Genomic DNA, 22,308 nt, shown 5'->3' with positions numbered 1-22,308 from the left:
AAGCAACAGTGAGGGACCCAGTTTACTTGTCATTGATACACAGAAATTGGGGTTTCTGAAATGACTAACAATATTGCCAGTGCCCTTCAGGTACATATTTTTTTTTTTAAATTCATGTACAAGTCTCTGGGCGTAACCCTTTTAATCATTATTCCGCAAACTCGATAGGACATGGGCAAGCCTACGAAACTGCATTCGTCTAATTCGTTCCTGGGAATACGGAGAATATGACACGGCAATGCAGCATGGGCCACCATTTGGCGAGAGCAGGAAGCAGAAGTACCAGAGACTTTTATAGAAGCTGCTCTCGTTAGAAAGGACGAGCAGATTCCACAAGTTATCATGATGTTCTCCTGCCTGACATGAACGACACACACAAGCATTCATGGATGCATCGCCCAAGTTATACACAGGGTTGCACAAAGTGAATAGATGGGAGATAGCACACATGCTGCCACAGATCCAGTCAACTCCCCACGTAGTTCAGCGCAAGTTTAAAAAAGAAAGAAGAACGTAACGCAATACGCTTGTGCTACTCCCCGCGAGCCATAAGTAAAACACTAAAAAAGCGTATGTGCCATGTGCGGGCCCCGTGGCATTTACTTCAGGCACTGCCCTCCAACCTTTTTCCTGCGTCCTTTTATTCTCCATCTTCAGACAGTGCGCGTGCGCGGGGTTTCATAAACTGAACCTCTGTTTTTTTTTTTTTAATACCATCATAGTGCCGTAATATTTACAGCAGAAAATGCGCAAGAACAACGGGTACCTTTCACAGTGTAACTATAGCTACCCTGTTGCGCATTGATGACTAGACATACATTAAGACACAGTGAACTTCGATAAAGCTTTCGCAGTATTTAGAAGGTACAGATTGTTGCCCGACACTCAAGCACAAGTGTACACTCTCCAAGAAGTAATTTCACAGAATGCGTGTCGCATGTTTCAAATGTGTCCTGCAGTCAACCTCATCTAGGCATACTTGTTCGAATCTTATACAAGAAAGCATGCGGCGTGGTTTGGTTATAATTCCGAGCTTGTAACCTAAAGGCCATTTCTTCAATCTCGCCATTCATGGCTAATCTATGTATGTCATTTCTAAACGCGCGATGCCTGAACTAAAATGTCACTAACAGATGGACATGACTGGCCACCTCATTGACCATAACTGCCGTTCGCAATAATTTGCCTGACTCTGAACTTACTGCACTTGAATGAGGCCTCGGTGATATCAGGAAGCAGTGCTACTTCTAGCAAATTACTTTGAAAGCTACGCTACGTAAATAATTAGAATATCGCGGGTATTAGCTGCTTTTAAAGCTTCCTCTTCATAAGAATAATGATATTGTGCTAGTAGTGTTGTGTTACTAGTATCTAGGCGTTCACATAATGGTGAAGCTTCCTTGGCCAACTCATATTAGCCGTGTTGGTAAATATGCTAATCGCAAACTAGTTTACTCACGCCGGGCATTTTCAATGCCACATCACCTCTTCAACTCGTATTTTATAAAACACTGTCAAGGTCTGAGCTTCAGTATGCACGTGCGTTGTAGAACGAACTTCTTCCTAATCAATTAGAAACAGTATAAAACGGAAGCGCGTGTTTTCTTCTGTCAAATAATTTTGGATTATTTAGCGTATCTTCGATGAAACTCAATTTGGGCTTTCCTAACCTCTCTCTGAGGAGGAAAATACCCCGTTTATTATTCTTACACAAGATTTTTGATAATCTGCTTGTGAAAAGTGAAATCCTTATTCAGCCGAAATATGTATCATATATTACTAATCAGTTAGAGAAAGTTACGTTCCTTTTATCTCACTAAATTGATCGTTCATCCCGAAGACAGCTAATGAACGGTTCCGCATGCCCATCTCCGTCTCCGTCATTCTTGACGCTTACGCATTTAGGAATTATGCCATTAGGAATTGATTTATGTAATGGTAACTTATGTACATCTACTTTTATTTCACCGCACCCCCATCTAAGGCCTTCAGACATTAAAGAGCTTTAGCGTGCCCGGTATTCCGCTAAAGGCAGGCAAATGAGGCGGATTACCGGATTATCGGCTGAGCGAAGGTTTAAGTGTCAGCACCCTGCACGATGCAGCCACCTGTTGACGTGGAGTTCAACGTGACAGACAGGTAGCCATCACGGCACGCAGTAACCAAGTGTATTTTACTTCGCTACTGGTGTAAGTTTTTGGTAGTCTCACTTTTGCGCCTCGGCCCATCCGGCAAAACGTCCAGTCCTGCTAGTTTAGCGAAAGGCTGGAAGCGCTGAGCTCTTCATTGAGTGTATTGAGGCGAAATACAGACGATCCTACAAAATCAGCTGCATGGAGCGGGAAAATTGAAAAGGAAAGAAAATGAGACGGTAAACAGAAGATGAGAGATTTTTGGTCGCAGAAAGGCATCGAGGCGCTCTTGTGGCGAACTCGCAGAAACAGCGTGACCGAGGAATGAATGTGCAATGGCAACTGATGAAATTATTCGAAATTTTCAACTGCATAGAAATGGCATTGATAGCCTCACTCATTATTAAGGCCGGGCACTTTCTAATGCGAAAGCATCAAGTGAAAATCCGTCGCAGTCGGGGCGTGACCGATCAGGGTAAGAAGGCTCCAAAAATGCTCGGATTAACGTCACATTTCTCAGAGAGGTTCCCTTGAACAAAATAAATTATTCGCTTTTAAACGACAATTTATACGTTTCGGTCTGAGTGGGAATCGCACCCGAACCTCCGGGATGCAAGACGAGCACGCTTCACCCGAAACCACGGCGGCCCCACGCTTGTTGCTGGCTGAAGGTTCGCCTAGTGCGTGCGTCACGTCGCAGCCATCCGGCTGACTGAAGGTGTGGCCCGGTGCATGCGTCATTAGGCACGTGACTGCGCACCCAATGGGAAGGAGGCGACGCCACGTGTTGGGCTGTGTAAAATGAGCACGCCGCCTCCTGCGCGTCACCTGCTCTTCGGATTTCGTCGCTGTTGTGTCCACTGCGATGGACTCTCAACGCCGCGTCATGAATGTATAAAATCAGCCTGTCTGCGGCCGATATAATCACAAACACCCGCACACATACGTCGAATCAGCAGAAAGGACTATAATGCTTTCGCATTCCCACACGCAAGCAGTCTTAAGTGGCTCTGCCGAATGTTTTTATGTAGTATCAGCGTCACGGCAGCCACTTCCCGTGGAAAGGGAACACCACTTTGTAGTTTTTTTTATTTTTATCTGCTTCCATGGTCAAGGTCCATCCTTTATTTGTTCTCTCTGTGATCGTGATTACAAGAAAATGCTTTATCTCTATGAGGTGATACTTCCTCAAATGCGCATATCCTTCTCAAGTGCGCATGTCCTAGTCTGCGTATCCGTTTGTCATGTGTGTGTGTGGGTGTGTGAGTTCGGCCCTACGTGTGGCTGCGCACGTCTGAACGGGAGTGAGAAGCTGATGAATCGCATAGCATTCGGTTCACTCTCGGTGTCTGTGTTCCTGCCGTGCTGGTATCCTCGTGTGGGTTCAAGGGTTGTCAGGAGCCTATGCCTTCGTGGTAGCTGTGAGTGATTTGCTCAAGGAAGCTCTATATTCAAGGACATCGTAAGGGCTTCTCACTTCAAATTAATCATGGGGTCGCACAGACTTACAGTATAGTACCGCGTTCTTTCTTTAGGGAGTGAACGGGGTGAGGTTCGGCTTCGTTGATGTGACATTTTCGTACCTCTGTAGCTTCACACCACGGAGCCTCGCAGGAAAGAGTGATAGTTTGTCTTGTGTCTTTCCTGTCCCACCGATTTGTTTGCCCTATAACTAAATTGATTATCATGCCCTGATCGAGTTGCCAGTCTCGGCCTGGTTTTTTTTTTTCCTCGTGGTGATTACACACACGTGACAGGACTTTTATTCTTAGTTGTGCCCGGAAGTCCTTCCTTCAGAACTTCTATTTACGAAGCGTTTTGTCTTCCGTCATAAGCATTTGGTATATAGCTGCTTTCTGGGAGCGCATGTTTTGGCCGAACAAAAGGTGGTTGGAATAAACAAATCTGGCTAGTTGACGTTCAGTGGTTGCCTTCTACTACCTCTCGTGGCTCTTCGTTCAAAGCTATAGGGAGAGACGTGTTTGAAGCGCTAATAACATGTAAACCTTTTTTGTTTTATTTTATCTCACGAAGCGCTACAAAAAGACGTGAACCACAGCCTCTTGCAGCACATGTGCTACTTCAAGATGCCCACTATTACTACAGCCGAAAATTAAGTAGAACACATCCAAATTTTTTATTTGCTGACGCATAAGCCTAACTTTTTAATGCTACTTAGCTTTCCATTAACCTTAAGTATTGATGATGTTTGGTGTTTAATGGCGCAAGGGCCAGGTGTGGCCAAAGAGCGCCATCACCTTAAGTATTCACTTAAGTGGCACATAAGATGTATATTATACCTCGTGGCATCCGACGTAGGTTAGTAATTGTACAAAAAGCCCAGTGCATCAAATCTTCAACGGATTCCGTCCGGTTTCAAGAAGGAGCGGCTCACTTTCAAGCGCTTCATATGTCGACCTGGCAGTCGCGTCGTACGAACCATGACCCTGCTCTCCCCTTAATCTAAATAGCCTTTTCGTAATAGGGTCCCAATTTTTGAAGGGTCGTACGTGAAGCAGAAAGCTGACATTTTCTTTGCTGCACTTTTCAAGCAACTGAAATGAATAAGAAGAACAGTGTCCTTCCTGTCCTGCCATCATTTTTTGTCTTCTTCCGGGGCATTACTTTTCCACCTCATGCGCTGAACACATCTCGGATATCTTGAAGTGTTCCTTCTTACATTCGAAAGAGTGCTGTTCATTCCTGTTGTACATATTTTCTTTTTCTCTTCTGTGTTCGCATCTGATCGTTGTTTTACTCCCAATGGCATGACCATATTATAGCTCGCAACGCAATTCACCGAGAGACGCCCTGCTGTTCACACGCTTACAGGCACGTGGGTGTAACTAATAAGATGTTTGTGTGTGTGGCGGGAGGGGGGGGGGTGCACACAAACTCCGTCACGCGTTTCCTTGTTGACAGAGGAGCTGAAACTACTAAATCTCACCTCAAGGGCAGTGCTGCATGCGTGCATGCGAATGTTAAGTTTATCATATATACTTTTTTTTTATTCGAAGCTTATTTAGAGCGACCTGCCAACCTCTGCTGACCCTAGGCTGCTGCATCTGATGCCCCGCCGAATACTGAAAGCGAGCAATAATAGTTCCATGTCCTAGCGTATCAAATCGAAACTTGGTCCCCCAGAATAGCAGCCCGATGCTCCAGCCATTACTTCACAATCGCGCACGTACACGACATGTGCGGACGCGAGATAGCTCTTCGAGAGGATCGTCATGGGCGTCGCGTATACAGGAGCACGTGCGTTGTAGAGTGCGTGCGTGGGAGACCACTGAGCGCGTGGCGCAGTTGCCATTAGGTCGCAGACACAGTTATGGGAAACGGGCGAAAAGCAGTAAACTTTACCTATGCCTTTCGAATCGCGCTCCTTCGGTGTGCACAACTCCTCAACGTAGTTCTCTCGGCGCACACGAAACGCCGCCTTCGTCTATATATATATATATATATATATATATATATATATATATATATATATATATATATATATATATATATATATATACACTTCCTTTGGGCGTGCCACTATACACAGAAGCAAGGAAGCTGTTTCGCGTGCAAAGGAAAGCGAAGGTTTCTACCATGAATGGTGGCACGGATATTTGCGCCGGCAAAGGACACCTTCGACGAGTATTTCGAGCGAAAAGGAGAAGTCTATGTTCCGCGTAGGGTTTCTGACGTTTCTCTATCAGCTAGCAGAAGGACGCAGGCATAAATTGCCTGCTAGAATACCTTTTGCAGTATCTCGTTTTTGCGAAACTACCAGTGACCAACATAGAATTTTTTTATGTAATCGCATGCTCACTTGGGCACGGCAGCATCTTTATTTGCGTTGACAAATACACAGCGGATTATTATTATTATTATTATTATTATTATTATTATTATTATTATTATTATTATTATTATTATTATTATTATTATTATTATTATTATTATTCAGGAGAACACGTATGCAATGGACAGAGAAAATGGGAAGGGAGCAGGCCGGCATCTACCCTCACAAAGGGCACAACTTCTTCAACATCTTTAGGAAGGCGGACCTAGGAGTAGATATTGAAGATCTAGGTATAACGGAAATAAATATCGAATAAGAAGAGCACGCCTAACCACCAATACTGAAGTAAATAAGCAACGACAAAGAATGGAGCGCGCTAGTAGGAACGAAACAGACATACAGGAACACAAACACAAAACACAAAAAACGCAAGATTATATTCGAGAAAGAGACTGGTGCCGCGCAAAGAAAAAACGAGGCCCTGCAAACAGGAAAGCCAAGTTAGATTCCTGTAGGGAAAGTAAGCAGGCTACCACGAGCCCGCTGCTACGACGAGTCGAGAGGCACGCCCATTCGCATACAGGCAATCTTCGAGCGGCGTAAACAGCAGCCCAAATATAGACTATAGCCTCTTGAGCAAGCGACCAGATCTGCGCAAGGAAAACAGGACGCCCTAATATTAGGTTCTCAGGTGTCTCGCCGGAACAACAAGACGCATACGACGGACCCGCCCCGACATCCTCATCGGCATTAACGTTCACTCATCACTCACAGGTCGTTAAGGGTTACGGACTGGATTCCAAGGGAAGGGAAGCATAGCAGGGGGCGGCCGAAAGTTAGGTGGGCGGATGAGATTAAGAAGTTTGCAGGGACGGCATGGCCACAATTAATACACGACCGGGGTTGTTGGAGAAATATGGGAGAAGCCTTTGCGCTGCAGTGGGCGTAACCAGGTTGATGATGATGATGATGATTATGATGATGATGATGATTGGGACAGAGCCGACCCCTTACCTTAAGAAACGGGGCTCTAGCACGACGGGGCAAGCCTCGATCGCGAACCCCTGGTACGAGGCGACTGTTTTGCTTACTGCAAGCTTGTCTGGAAGCTATGCTGCTTCCAACATCTCTGTGTGAGCTCAACATAATCCTCCCCATCTGATACGGTCCCACAGATTACTGTGCACACTTAATCCTTACGACGATCATACCTGCGAACTATCCCGAATTTATTGTAAAGTTTACAGATTTCGGCTCGTTTTTTTACGAGGTTGGGAACGTTGCGACCATATTTACGAATTTTGTTTTGAGAAGACGTTTTGATCACTGATCTGCGAACGTTTCATCGGAAGGACCGTGATGGCAAAAGGGCGCTGCTTGGGTGCCTGCGTTCGAGCCAGTTTTTACAAGTTCCTGAAACACGATAAAGCTGGAACACCAAAGCCAGTTAAAGAGACGCTTTGATCCGAACACAGTTGTGTTGTTTGTCAGTCTTTGTTGTTTCAAGTTTGCTGCTGCTTGTATGCTGACTCTATTGGTGAATCACCGGGAATAAAGGGCATATGTATCCCTCAAAAATCGTGTGCCCTGAGTAAGTTTTAAGAAAATGCAACCCCCTCCCCTCCTTCCTTCCTCTCGATTTTGTGTATTTATGAATTATTATATTTAGCGATTTCAATGCCACCAAGCTCGCAGGCATGAATAGTGATTTTCTTCAAGCACTGCACAGATTTGGTTTGAATTTAAGCGTAATATTGGAGGGAAAATAGAATAAGGGAAAATAACTAAAACTGAACATAAGTTAAACAAAGGAATGTAACGTAGATCCCTTTTTGCCTAGTTCGTGTATTTCTCTTGTTGTTTTTTCTGCGTGTGTGCATGCATGTGTGTGGGTGGGTGGGGGGGGGGGGGGGGTTCTATGTGTGTATGTACTTGTGTGCACGCATGAAGGGGTAATAAAAGTGGCAAGAGGGAATCTTGCCGCTCGGAGGTAGGGATGAAGCTTCTAAATAATCATATACGGCATGCGACCCTTAACAAGACCTCCTCAGGCTTAAAACGGCCAACAATAAAGCGAATTAAGTTTCGCAGCAACATCACCAGCCTCAACGTAGCAAAATATAGCTTCCTCGTCACGACTCAGTTAGCATCATTTGCGTTTGTGTTTCTGTAGGTGCGAACGTTGGTGCGCAGCTACAGAGACAATGGAGTGTCGCGTATGGTGTTATTTTCTCCCGCCGTCCTTGTGTATAAAGTGCAACCTGGTGCGGCCAGAAATAGCGCTTTCTAAAGAGTAGAAGGTAACATAGCAAGCTCTTCGTGTAACGCGTGGAGTGGGCAAACCGTTGTCTATTGTAGTAACTGGATGCGTGCCAGAAAAGTAAACACTCGCGCCTGTAGTGGTAGCACGAACTGAAGTAAGCGTAAGCTGACCAAGTAAACGAGCTGTTGTGCTAGGGGACCTCTGTTTCAATCCTACCATCAGACAATTTCGTTTAGGTTTATTAATTGGACCCGGTGCCTTTTTTTAGCGAGCTTATCACCACTTTTCCGTATTGGATATGTTTGAAACCTCTTCCCTGTGCCAATTTCGGAGGTTGTGCGGAGCCGTGCTGATAGAATTGCATCATTTTAAGGTTTCAGCTCTGTTATTGTTTCGTACTTTTAATATTTAAGTGCGACAAGGTTTAAGATGAAACACCTGCGCTGTCAGTGCTTTGTTTCATGACATTTGTTTGTGGGTTGGCGTTCTCAGAATTCCAGGGAATAACTTTGCCAAGAATTTTAAGGCCTGGTATGAGCAAGTTTAGTGACAGGATGACGTGGCAATATAACCCGCATACATCGCATATATGCATGGGATATAGCATACATATACCAATATATACTCAACCTCACGACCATGCCGACGGCAAAAGTTAGCTTGGAGTGTCCATACAATTGCTGTAGCAGTAATAATCATTCCATGGCAACTGAGAATCAGATCAGTACGAGGAGATGAGAAGATTGGTGTAAGTTAGGCACATGCAGGACCCGCGTCGTTGATTAAACAGAGCTTTGGGAGAGCCACCCCTCGGTCCTGCTGCGGTCGTATTTGGGATGACGTGATCGATATGACGTCTCACTTTTGTTCTATCTCTTTCAGAGTGGGTACTGCGATATGCGCACAAACGACGCTGGCCGGTGACTCATGGGAAGCCGGAATCTTCGCTCGGCCATGGAACTGTCGCAGCTGCCAGGTATGACTGCACATCATTAGCACACTCTCTCTTCCGGTAGGGGGAGTGAAACCTTGGAAAGAAATCTTTCTGTTCTGACTGTGTGTGTGTGTGTGTGTGTGTGTGTGTGCGTGCGTGCGTGCGTGCGTGCGTGCGTGTGTGTGTGTGTGTGTGTGTGTGTGTGTGTGTGTGTGTGTGTGTGTGTGTGTGTGTGTGTGTGTGTGTGTGTGTGTGTGTGTGTGTGTGTGTGTGTGTGTGTGTGTGTGTGTGTGTGTGTGTGTGTGTGTGTGTGTGTGCGCGCGCGCGCGCGAGACAAACGTCGCAGGCCTGTGCGACACACGCAGAACTCACAGCGTAAGTTGGAAGAGGGGCTTCATAGGATCTCCAATTTCGGCACACATACAACACGGCATAATTTCGGCACACACAACAAATACAGGCATTAAGAGAACGCGGCGCACATGTCACTTCCCTTGACCCGTGGCACGATGCGATGTTGTTGGTGGTAATGATCTAAGCGGCGATACGTCTTCCCGTCATTGTCATTGCCGCACTATGGGCGCGGCATTTTCCTTCCCTTTCGAAGGATGCATCGTCCCAACGTGAAAGTCGAGTGCGTACGTGCACGAAGGATGAAAACGCGAGCCACTTGGATAAGCGTGGCTTTATGCGCAGCAATATATGTAAGTGCGATGCAAAGTGAGCACGTATCGATGCTACGCGACGAACCTGCCCTGCTTGGCTACAGAGCTCAGTCGTTATACTAAGCGACTGGATCCTTCCAAGAGGGACCCCTGAACGCCGCAAAGCTATATATGACAGCTCGCTGCTCTACCCATTAAGTTAAATGGAAGTGTAGAGAAAAAATGGCTGTGGCTTAGGTAAGGTTAAGCCCAGGATGCGAAGCATACTAGCCTTTATTTTAGTTGTTGAACCACTGTTTAGCCTGGTGAACTGCTGTTGCTTGGCTATATTTGGTTCGGCTAGACGAAGAAACAACTCATGCGTTACTCTGCTTCGCCTTGGACGCCCCGCATTGGACGCGGTGAGCGTCGAGCAACGCAGCGTTCGGCGCGGCAACGAAATGTGCGCCTGAGCAAGCGACGCACGCCTGAGCCTTAGCAACAGCTCGTTTCTAAGGCAACACCGCATTCACTAGAGGCGCTTTTGTACCGCTTTGAAGCATCGTACTCGTGGCTCAGTGGTAGCGACTCCGTCTCACACTCCGGAGACCCTGGTTCGATTCCCACCCAGCCCATCTTGCAAGAGTTGAGCCAAAGCCACTTCTCCTCTGTCGTGACGTCACGGTGTCACGTGGTATTCAAGGCGACACCGCCGCGCCTGAGGAGCTGGGTTGAGCTCTCGTAATATGCTTCGCATAAAAAGACGACTAGCCGCAGGTGGGAGCCGCACCCATGACCTATATATGCGCTCAACCCGAAAACCCAACCTTCCAAAGAAGGGGAGCGCGCGTACAGACGGACTCACTGAAAAAATTGGCGGTGTCACACTGTGATTGCCCTCTATGAGGGAGGCTAAACGGAAAGATTATTTGAGCTGTATTACCAAATTACCATTTCGCAATTATATAACAAAAGCGCACTCACGGCGAGAAGAGCCTTGGTAAGCCACAGGAACATGTAAGAACGAAATGCGGCTGGCGACACCGCCTTCAACTTCCCACGGCAGATCGCCCTGACGTAGCGTATCTTCTTTCTAAGCCTTCTGTTCGGGTCAAGTAATTTTTTGTGGTTAAATATACACTGTGCATTGCATTGCAATTCAGCCAGGACTGACTTTTGCAAGTTTCAAGACATTTTACTGAAGCACAATGACCCAAACATGGCCCGAATGCGACCAAGGCTGGTGCGCCTGCGCATTAGGAACAGTGTGTATGCTGTATCGCGCAGTTTTCTTTTTTCAACAAAGCTTGTATTAGCGCCTGTGACGTGTATCTGTTCGTTTCTTTTTTGTGTGTGTGGGTGTGTGTGTGTGTGATTATGCCTTCGCGCTACAATATGTCGTTCAGCAAACAGCATCTAACCTAACAGCAAGTATACTCCTGATGAAAATGTAGTTCAAAATCCATGGCGCCACATGGACTTGCCGGCTCTGGGGTTTGTTTGAATGATTGGATTCAAAGCCTCAATTCTATGAAAGCCTCAAGTCTACTAGCCTATGAAACACGCCATATAGTCGAAGACTCGCACTTAATATTGGCCACGTGCGTTTCTTCGAAGTCTAGCTGAACCTATATGCCCTCTACTGCATTGGTGCTTCTTTCACCGACTGTAATGCGACTGTAATGTAAAGCCGCGCCTCCAAGCCGCGACATTGCGCACAGCAGCAGGCCGGCCCTAGCAACTGAACCAGTGTAGCGCGTCGCTATATTCCAAATCTGTTTCCTAGTGTCATTTAGCTAGCTTCCTAGCTAGCATGCCTTTCGCAAGTACGCACTCTTTGCCAGCGCATCCATTTCGATGCGCTCGTGGTGCTCCTATAACGAGGTGCGGTAACGTGCGACACGTTTGCTTCAGCAAGCGTATCGCTGCACGTTTGGAAAGCTGCCCGGCACGTAACGTGCTTGCTTTCGAAACGCCAGTCGGCGGGCGTCTCGTGCCCGCGACGTTGCTCAACGGGTTGGTTACTTTAATGCCATTTGGCTTAAGGAAGGTCCTCATGCATATATCTCGGAAAAAAAAAGTAAGTTGCTAGCACCTGACAGAACGGACCCGTTGATAAAAGATTAATGATACGTTTTTTGCCAAGTACGAGCGGTGCTCATGTTAAACCCGGACTTTTTATTTCTCCGGATTGCGAAACGCGTTTAGAGACCCGGGGAAGTGGTCTCATTTCTCGAGGTAATCTCCTTGGAACTGGCTCATTTCGCCGAGCTTCTGAGCAGCGCATGGATGCCAGCAGCAAAGAAAGATGTCCGCTCTAGGCTGCAATGCAGCAAGACAGCCTGTTTGACCTCGTCATCATGCCGAAGTACAGCCCAGCCAGCAACTCTTTGACTGATCCCAACAAATGATGGATATTTGGATGAAGGTAGATGCCGCTTTAGCGGCCGGGGACCGATTAGTAATGGCACGTTGTTACTGCGAATGCGTTGAGTGTTAAATATGAAGTCGCAGATTATACTGCAGTGCTTGTTCAAGGCTGGATGGCGCATGCGCAGAGCGTGCTCTCGGGCCACGTACTGCTCCCGTCATCGACGGCCGTGCCACTGGCAGAGCGTCAATGACGCACAGCAGAGCAGCCGACCTTACGTAACGCGCGCCCCAGTGACACGGGCCAATCAGTGACGACAAAAAACTAAAGTTCTGCTACTAGACTGCGTATTGGCCACTATAATCGCATTTGGATGGCAATATAGGCGGCCGTTGAACGGCAAGAGGGAGGGGGGGGGGGGGGAAGCAAAGTGTCCCGTCCTCCGTGGTACCTAGGCAAAGGCACATCAAGAAGCAAGATTCCCCAGCAAGAAGACCCCAGATTTCATTCTGGGGACTTTCCGGGCCGGCCGAACGCAAGAAGCAATCTCTCGTGCTCCGATAGCCCACAAATGTGTCGTCAAAGGATGGAAGTCACATGGCGCTAGTGCGTATGTGTACGTGCGTACCACTAAAAATCTGGCTTATACTTGAGCGATCCTCGTAGGTATAGTAAAATTCCATAATTTCAACAATTCTTCCTCTGTGCGTGCGCTCGGCACTCGCAAGAATACGTTTTCTTTTCCGCTTTAGTTGCCTGAAAAAAAAAAACAAGGCGCCTGTCTCACCTGGTCGCTCTCGGCATCGACTTCTTTCCCGGAAAAGCGAAACGCATTATAACTTACGAAACTGTCTCAACGGCACATTGGGCGCACACGAGGTATGTGAGACGCAAGCCAAAGCCTCGGGGCCTTTTTACTTCCTTCTGTACACAATCGGTTTATGATAACTAATTGCTAGCTACGGTTTGACGTAATAGTTCTACGGAAACCCGCAATATGGAGAGAAGTAACTAATAAAGGGAAAATCAGGCATCCACCCGTTCGTAGCAACTGCTACAAAGGAAACCTATACGGAAACCCATGTTACCCTTTATTAATTGCTAGCTAGTGTCGTTATCATAGCTTCCTTCGTAGTTGAAGTTTTGCAATCGCTTTTATTGTACGCAGCATTTCAAAGAAATTGCTGCAGGACTCTCGCTATACCTTCGCTGCCAGCTGCAAAAGAATTACACAGATTTACCCACAGTAAATGTCCTTGTATTAAACCATTGTGGATTCATAGCACCTATCATCATTGTTGTTACATTGACTTGTTTCAGTGAGCCGCGGAATTACCTTGTGGAAGGAGATGCTTGCAGACGGCATCTGGTTGATACTTCTTTCAGGATTTATACCTTGTGAAAGGCGATGCTTGAACACCAGTTTTTCCGTGGCGTCCTCATTTCACTCGCCCGTGCCGCTTTTCCCCTCACTACAATGCACTTAGCAACAACGAAATGGCTTGATCCCTAAAGGGCAGTCAATGTCATCCGCGTGATCCTGTGCTATGAATGTGACCGGCTGAAAAGGTGTGTATCCGTGCTTTCACCCTCTCTATCTTCCCCCTCTCTCTACTTTTATATATTTCTACCTCCTCCATCCTGTAATGTAGGGTAGCTAACCGAATTTTCTGACCTGGCCAACTTCGCTGTCTATTCCTCCGCCTCTTCATCTTTCAACCAGAAGCCATGTTTTGTGACAATCCATATAATTTTTTATTCTTTGAGCCCATCGTCACTCGTTCGGTTGCCAGCGCACGTATGCATAGCGGTAAAACGCCACTGTACGCACTGCAGATGCAGGAGCCGAGTACATCGGACACTGGACAATGTTTTTGTTTGACCGCAAGCACAAGCGATGGCTCTCCGGAGACTTCGGGCCGGGGCGCCTGTGTCAGCTGCCCGCTCTTGGCATCGACATCTTTCCCGGAAAGCCATTAACAACTTACGAAACTGCCTCAATGGCATGTTAGGCGCACACGGGATATGTGAGACGCAAGCTAACCCCTCGGGGCCTTTTACTTCCTTCTGTAAACAATCGGCGTGTTGTAACTAATTCCTAGCTGGTGTCGTTATCACAGCTTGCTACGTAGTTGCAGTTTTGCAATCGCTTTTATTGTACGCGGCATTTCAAAGAAATCGCTGCAGGGCTATCAAGATACCTTCGCTGCCAGCGACAAAAGAATCACACAGATTTCCTCTCTGTACATGTCCTTGCAGTGAAGCGGTGTGGGTTCATAGCACCTGTCATTATCATTACATCGTCTTGCTTCAGTGATCCACGGAATTACCTTGTGAAAGGAGGTGCTTCCCAACGGCATTTGGCTGATACTTCTTTCAAGATTTATACCTTGTGAAAGGAGATGCTTGCAGACGGCGATGAGGATAGCAATAGGGGCTTGTTGGTACGGCATATCTAATTTTGTTATGCTGTGTGTGTCAAATGTGCCTTCTGTTGTCCTTGTCAAGCTTGCGCTATAACAAAATGAGATTTGCAGACGGCATTTGGCTGATAGTTCTTTCAGGATTTATGAGGGTTAGCGGGCATTGATCTCACATATATTTCATTAATTCAAACCAGCTTGAAAAAAAATCCCATGAGAAACCATATCTCTAGGACCGTCGATGGTAATGCGATTAGCATTCAAGCAATCTAGCAACATACTATATTGGCGAAGACACGTTTATTCAGAATCCCTTGTGGATCATAATTGAATTCTCTTTTTTTGGGCTATATACGACGCATAATATTACTTCCGGCATCGGCCCACTTTCTATGAACCTGGCATATCCGAGGTCGGTCGTGAGCATGGCGGCATGTCGACGTTTCTGTGACGTCAACGCGGCATCTCAGAAGGAATCGCATCGATGGAACGAACACGGCAGTTATGACGACATTGCACTGCTCATTCTCAACTTTTGGCTAGGATATAATGACGATAGAGCCATGGCAACAGCGTGAGGACAATGGGATGACGACGGCAGTATGACGCTGATGACGTCACGGCTGCATGACAACAAAGACTGCATGATGGCGACGGCGAGACGACTGCGCATGAGAACGACGGGGTGACAAAGTTGAGATGAGGACGACGGAACGACCACTGTGGCACGACATACGGCAGTGCGAGGACAAATGCGGGACGACGACTGTCGGACCTCAATGCAATGACGACCATGTCGTATTAACGGCGGCATAATCCCGATTGAAGGACGATAACCTGGTTACGATAGAAAGGCGAAGAAGAAATGACGTCACGGGAACGACAAAGGCAGTATGACGACTACGGCATGACCGCAATGGGATGGCGCTTCCAAGGTGATGACATTAGCAAGACGACAGTTTGAGGACTATAGCATGGCGACAAATTTATAATAAAGACTGCATCTCGAATATGCAGGGACGAAGACGACGCTGCGAGCTTCGGGTGACGAAGCTAGAATGCCGGCGACGGAACGACCACGACATCTCAGCGACGCAACGACGTGGATGGCGCGACAACGGTATGAGGACACTGGTGTGACGACGAAAGTATGATGATGATGATGGCGTGACCACACGATGATATGACGACCGCTGTACAACGAGAATGGTTTAATGACGACGGCATGACGACAAAAAAGCTGGAGAGTCGATATTGTAATGGCCACAATGGCATCGCGATGATGGCATAACAGGGGATGCATAACGACTGTAGAATGACGATGGCGTGACGGTGACGGCATGACGAGAGTCAGCTGACGAAGCTGAAATGCAAACAATGGAATGACCGTGACGGCATCGCGACCACAGCACTTACTGTGACCGAAGCTGCCAGACAACTTGACCCAGAGGGTAGGCGTAACATGGATGGATGGATGGATGGATGGATGGATGGATGGATGGATGGATGGTAGGCGTAACATGGATGGGTGGAGTGATGGATGGATGGATGAATGGATGGATGGATGGTAGGCGTAACATGGATGGGTGCGTGGATGGATGGATGGATGGATGGATGGATGGATGGATGGATGGATGGATGGATGGATGGATGGATGGATGGATGGATGGATGGATGGATGGATGGATGGATGGATGGATGGACGGACGGACGGACGGACGGACGGACGGACGGACGGACGGACGGACGGACGGACGGACTCAAAATTACGTCAATAGAAAAAGAACGCTAATCGCATTAAAGAAAAGTTGCGTACCAGAAAAACTATTTGCACTAAATTTGCATTAAATTATTTGCATTAAAATTATTATTATTATTCGCCCTCCACGCCTGCGCAGTGGCAGTGGTATTGTATTGCTGATTGACGGTTTGATTCCCTTCCGCAGTAGCGATGTTGTCGGTTGGGAAAAGGGGGGCGGAAAGCATGAAAAATCCCATCTTGTGCGGAAGCCTTTCGCTCGATAGTGTTAAAGAACGCCAGTAAAATTAAACCACCCTTCTGTGATGCGGCATCCCTCCTGACCTAACCGCATATACATAGCTCTTCGAAGTGAAACTTTAACACTTTCGAGTTGTCGAAATTCATTTATCACCGTGCTCCTGCAATACCACATAACTGCAAATTAGGCAGTTCGAACAGAACTCTGAGCCGTATAGTTCATGCGTAGAGCGACGCTTCATAGTTGCTGCTTTATGCTGGAAAACCCTTATTTGACAAGACGATGGTAATCGAATCCGCAAACCGCGCCTTAGCTACAGTGGCGGTTTATAATGAGCAACAATCACTTATACTCTAGAATAAATGGAGCTGGGCAGGCCGTGTAATGCGTGGGGCAGATAACCGGCGGTATAATAGCTTCATATTAGAGCTGCATAATAGCTTCCAAGAGAAGGAAAGTGCAGGCGCGGACGGTGGTGAATTAGGTGGGGTGATGAAATCAAGGAATTTGCAGCCATAGGACGGCGTCATCTAGCAAGGCAGAGCTAATTAGAGACCGCTCGGAGAGCTCCTCGTGCTGCAGAGAACGCCAAATATGAATAATTGAGATAATGATGACGATTAAGTATACTGTCCACAAGCGTTGAGAAGGAAAGGCAGAAAGCTAAAGCAGATACTTCGGGCGTTTGTGCCAGCAAGCGCATCATTATAGCGAAGGTCACCTTCAGGTAACGAAGAGTTGATTCGAATAATCAAATTTTCTAGATTCTGCTTCAGATATTTACAAACGTCAACTACGCGAAAGTGAATGTCGCATGCCTAACGGAACGATGCACAATCGAGCGAAGAGTGGACGACCGGTCACGTGTACCCTAGAATCTCAATTCGTGGTTTATTTTCAACGAATCAAGAGCACGCTGAAGAGGGCACATATGAAAACGTGCTCATTTTGTCACCCGCTAAATTGAACACCAGTTTTTTCGTGGAGTCCTCATTTCACTCGCCCGTGCCGCTTTTCCGCTCGCTACAATACACTTAGCAACAAGAAAATGGCTTCATCCCTAAATGACAGTCAATGTAATCCGCGTGATCCTGTGCTCTGAATGTGACCGGCTGGAAAGGTGGGTCTCTGTGCTTTCACCCTCTCTATCCTCGCCCTCTCTCAACTTTTATATCTTTCTACCTCCTCCATCTAGCTAACCGAGTGTTCTGATCTGGCCAACCAACCTGTCCTTTCTTCGGTCTCTTTATCTTTGAACCAGAACTAAAATTTTGCGACAATCCATATAATTTTTCATTTTTTGAGCTCGTGATCACTCGTTCGGTTTCCAGAGCACGTGTGTATAGCGGTAAAACGCCACTGTACGCAGATGATCATTGGAAAAGAAGGGAAAATTAAATATATCGTAAAATGTATGCCAAAATGGGGATGCCCAAGTATAAAATAAAGCACTGAAGTGATTGTTGAATATCATGCACTATAAGTATTTGTGCCTTGGAGATGTGTACGAGCCCACATTGCGTCGAGAGCTTTTTTTTTTATTTTGCCCTTGGTTTGCCACGCGGCATAACGCCATAATGGAGCTAAATATAAGCATGCAGGTCGGTTTCCTGGAGATACTGCGGCAGTGACTGATAAGAGGTGTTGTCCATAGGCCATCTTTCATAGTCTTCAGCTTGATCGCTTTTCAATTTTGCACTTTTGAGCACCCTTTGGCGAATCGCCTTTGCCCCAGCACACGTCCAAAGTAGGTGGCGGACATCCACTGCAGACCCAGGAGCCGAGCACTTCGGACACTGGACAATGTCTTCGCATGGTTTGGCCCCAAACACAAGCGGTGGCTCTCCGGAGATTTCGGGCCGGGGCGGCCCTCACACATCGAAAGCTCCTGTGTAGTGATTTATTGCTTCATTGAGCAATACAGGGTCGCGCACACTGGTACTGCGTATCTGTCGCAATTAGACCGTTTTACCCGGCCCGCCATACAAAGTAGCTCAGTTAGGGATCATACTTATGCTTTGCATTAGACACCCAACTCAGAACCAGCTGCCCAGTTTTTCGCAACAAAGGCTTTTCGTATGTTTTTGTCGACATCACTTTTTTTTCTTTATCTGTTGGTGTCCGCAGACGTTGCTATCGAGATGAAGCCGCAGATAGTACCAGCCGCAGTGGATGATGGTCCGTACGGCATCGACGCACCTGTGGCTCCAACAACCATCAGCTGGAAGAATCTCGTCTACAAGGTTCCTGATGGAAAAGGTGAGTCAGGGGTTCTCCAAGCATGAATGAAGGAACCTCAGCAATAATACCTGAGCGAAAAGTAGCAACACGCTGTAGAAATGGGTACATTTTTAGAGGAGGGTAAACAGGAAATTGAGCTCATCAGCGCGACCTCAAACATCGCCCTCGCTCAAGAAACAAGCAGTCGAACAACGCAGTTGGTAGTCTAAATGTTAAACGTGAGGTAAACGACCGTGAGCGTCAAGATCGTGAGTAAGCCAGCCTGCAGCAATAGCATAGTCGAGTCGAATTAAGTAAATAAACGTTGTGGACTATACGCCAACAGACGCTAAAAAGCACGCATTTGTTCGGCGCAAGAGTAACAGCAGTACCAATGAGATTCTCCCATCACATGAGTTAACCTTTATTGGTGCGTGTAACTTAATTTGGCAGTAATTAGCGCATGTAGTGCAGTCCTGTACAAAGGGTTGGGGGTCAAAGACCGCTGCTTCGTATGTTTGGCTGATTGCCCGGATGGTCTCGTTTCGTTCTCGCGACGATGGCCGGATAACGGCTGTGGCTTTTGGCTCAAGGTCACTCGAAGGTCGCCGACAACGGGTGCTAAAAGCATTCCATGCTTAATATAGTTCTAAATCCGTGACGGTACACTGACGTAATAGCGCTCGACTTCGTCGCGAAATCTTGAACAACGTAACTATGACCTTCATCACCTCTTGTTATATACAATCGCAAGAATACATTATCCATTTAGATTGGTCTAGTGTATCTCTACAGTGTCTTCGCTTTAAGCCAAATACGCATCTGCAGGCACGAAGCAACTGCTTCGCCACATCAGCGGAAGCCTGCATCCTGGAGAAATGACAGCGGTCATAGGCCCGTCCGGTGCCGGAAAAACGACGCTGCTCAACGCCCTTGCAGGCTTCCAGTGAGTAGCGTGTTCCTTTATCAAACTATCTAAATCCTGCTTCGAAAATGTTCATTATGCCACATACCACGGAGATTCAGTAACACTTCAAGCTTCACAGACAATCACCCATAACGCCAATAATTTACCAACATTGCACCAAGCGCTGCGATTTCAAAGATGTTGAGGGGGCACAAAGAAAGCCTCATTAATAACGGCCTCCGAAGTGCAGCCAGTTCTGTGCTGCAGGCAGTGGAGAATTGAGGTTCATCATCATCATCATCATCATCATCATCATCATCATCAGCCTGGTTACGCCCACTGCAGGGCAAAGGCCTCTCCCGTACTTCTCCAACAACCCCGGTCATGTACTAATTGTGGCCATGCCGTCCCTGCAAACTTCTTTATCTCATCCGTCCACCTAACTTTCTGCCGCCCCCTGCTACGCTTCCCTTCCCTCGGAATCCAGTCCTTCCCCCTTAATGACCATCGGTTATCTTCCCTCCTCATTACATGTCCTGCCCATGCCCATTTCTTTTTCTTTATTTCAACTAAGATGTCATTAACTCGCGTTTGTTCCCTCACCCAATCTGCTGTTATCCCTTAACGTTACACCTATCATTCTTCTTTCCATAGCTTGAATTGAGGTTAAGTATCTTTAACTTCGAATGAACTACGGCGCGATTGCAAAGCTATTTGTTTCAGGCGTAAAGCCTTTGATTTTTATCGTCAGCTATACTCACGGGCAACTGTTTGGGGTTATGAGGAGAAAGCTACAGACGCGTGGTTGCTGCTCACGTGTTAAGGCGTTAAGTAATCCGCCAGCGTTTGACGGGGCTTTTGGTTGCCCGCAACAGACGCTGAATAGACGCAGCTTTCACGCGCGAAGATTTCGCGTTTGCCCAGACGCAGAAGGGGAAAAGCTGCAAAATAAGTAAACTCTTACATTCAGGGGTGCATTTCATCTTATTTAACTGTTGCTAATAAGTCGTGTCGACGTTCTCTTGCCCAGATTAAACTAACGTGGATGAAAACACGGGACTCTTTTCAGAAACGCTCTCACTTGGGCGTGCTTTGCCTCTGTAGCTTTCCCTTCATTGCCACAGAAAGTTGTCCATCAGTATAGGTACAGTTGACCAAAAAAGTTTACGGACCACGGGGTCTCAGAAAATTCTAAATATACGAGCAGCCTTTAAATATAGCCAGTAAAACCGTACATCACAATGTTGTTCACATATACCAGTAAAGGCTGTAAATGGGAATACCAGGCTGCGTTTTGAGGCTGTGGAGATATTCAGCTTTTCGTCAGGTCTCTTGGTCCGCAAACTTTTTTGGTCGACTGTACATAGACGGTTTCACTCGCGCGATAACAGCAGCGAGAGAGCGGCCCCAAGGAACTTCCGGTAGAATTCAGAGTGCTATGGGAATACAATGGGTACGAGGTGCTCCGGGGTACGTGGAAAGGTGTAATAATTGCAGGACTTGCGTTGGGAAATGCGGTTGTTTTCTTGAAATCAGGGGAACAATCAGAACTCGATGGCAACCAAAGGTCAGTGGGTCGCCTCTCATCGGGCGCTCGTGGGAAGACAACAAATGAAGCCGTGCAGGGTAATATGGCCTGGACAAGGTTTGAAGTGAGGGAAGCTCACAGTAAAATTGATTATGAAGAACGACTGAGGAATGTGGAAGAAAGTAAAGGGGCTGGAAGAGTGTTGAGGTATTTGTACAGGAAAAAACATTGTATCACAGTGGAGGAAAAGAACAAGGAAGCCTACCAGCAAGTATGCGGCCCGTAGTGTGAGCAATGCAGCAACAAAGAACGTCAAGCGGAAAGTCAGAGAGGCTGAAGTAATCGCGTGGGTGGCGGCAACGGAAAAGAAACCTGCCATGAGTAACTACGTAAGAGGAAAAAACGAAATCAGGAAAGAAACAATATATGATAACTCTAAGGGAAGCTCATTACTTTTCGAAGCGAGATCACGATGCCTTAGAACACGAACCTATCAAGCGAGATATAAGAAGTAAGATGAAGCATGTGCTTGCTGCGGCAAAGCTAGGGACGCGATGGAGCGTGTTTTTTCAGAATGTGAAAATATCTGCCCAGAGAGATATTTAGACAGCTCTGGCATCCTTGAAGCCTTAGGGTTCAGCTAGGCCATGGGGAAAGTGAACATGTCTGCAATAGATATTAGTAAAAGGCGATTTGAAGATTGGTGGAAGAAAAGTAAGGAAACGACAAAAAGCGGAGACTTCCAAAAACAAAGTTCACAATAGGGGATCAGAAAATTTGTTTATGGGAATTTATCGTGGTTGTTTTCTTTCTTTTCTTTTTTTTATCTTTTGAACCTAGGTAGGAAATTACGCAGTCATTAGGCAAGAGCTTGGTGGCAGAACCCACCACCACATTCCAAAGGGGACGCTCGTAACATCCATCCTTCCATCCTATGGCGGCGCCCATGATTTAAAAAAAAAAAAGGTGTTTAGGAGAGCCCGCCTTCTCACTTTTCTTTGTCGTGCCGTCAAAGTCGCGCCGTATGTCAGTCAGTGCCATGAATGAGTTTAGACAGACACCAACAGAGCGAAGAGTTCTTGAAGTATCCGAA

The 22,308-nt window shown here is 46.8% G+C and overlaps 1 protein-coding gene across 3 annotated transcripts in view; it reads left to right on the top strand.

The window, feature by feature from the left end:
• LOC135910174 (ATP-binding cassette sub-family G member 1-like) overlaps nucleotides 1–22,308 on the top strand; it is a 77,385-nt gene that overhangs the window by 21,344 nt on the left and 33,733 nt on the right. For all 3 annotated transcript variants that reach the window (XM_065442230.2, XM_065442231.2, XM_065442229.2), the window contains exons 2-4: nucleotides 9,071–9,164; nucleotides 18,688–18,819; nucleotides 19,609–19,726. In XM_065442230.2, the coding sequence (XP_065298302.1) occupies nucleotides 9,116–9,164; nucleotides 18,688–18,819; nucleotides 19,609–19,726 (299 nt within the window). In that variant the 5' untranslated portion in view covers nucleotides 9,071–9,115. The remainder of the gene's footprint in view (nucleotides 1–9,070; nucleotides 9,165–18,687; nucleotides 18,820–19,608; nucleotides 19,727–22,308) is intronic.

Source organism: Dermacentor albipictus, chromosome 7 (assembly GCF_038994185.2).
Source record: "Dermacentor albipictus isolate Rhodes 1998 colony chromosome 7, USDA_Dalb.pri_finalv2, whole genome shotgun sequence".
Classification (NCBI taxonomy): domain Eukaryota; kingdom Metazoa; phylum Arthropoda; class Arachnida; order Ixodida; family Ixodidae; genus Dermacentor; species Dermacentor albipictus.
This window is presented reverse-complemented; position numbering and strand designations above follow the sequence as displayed.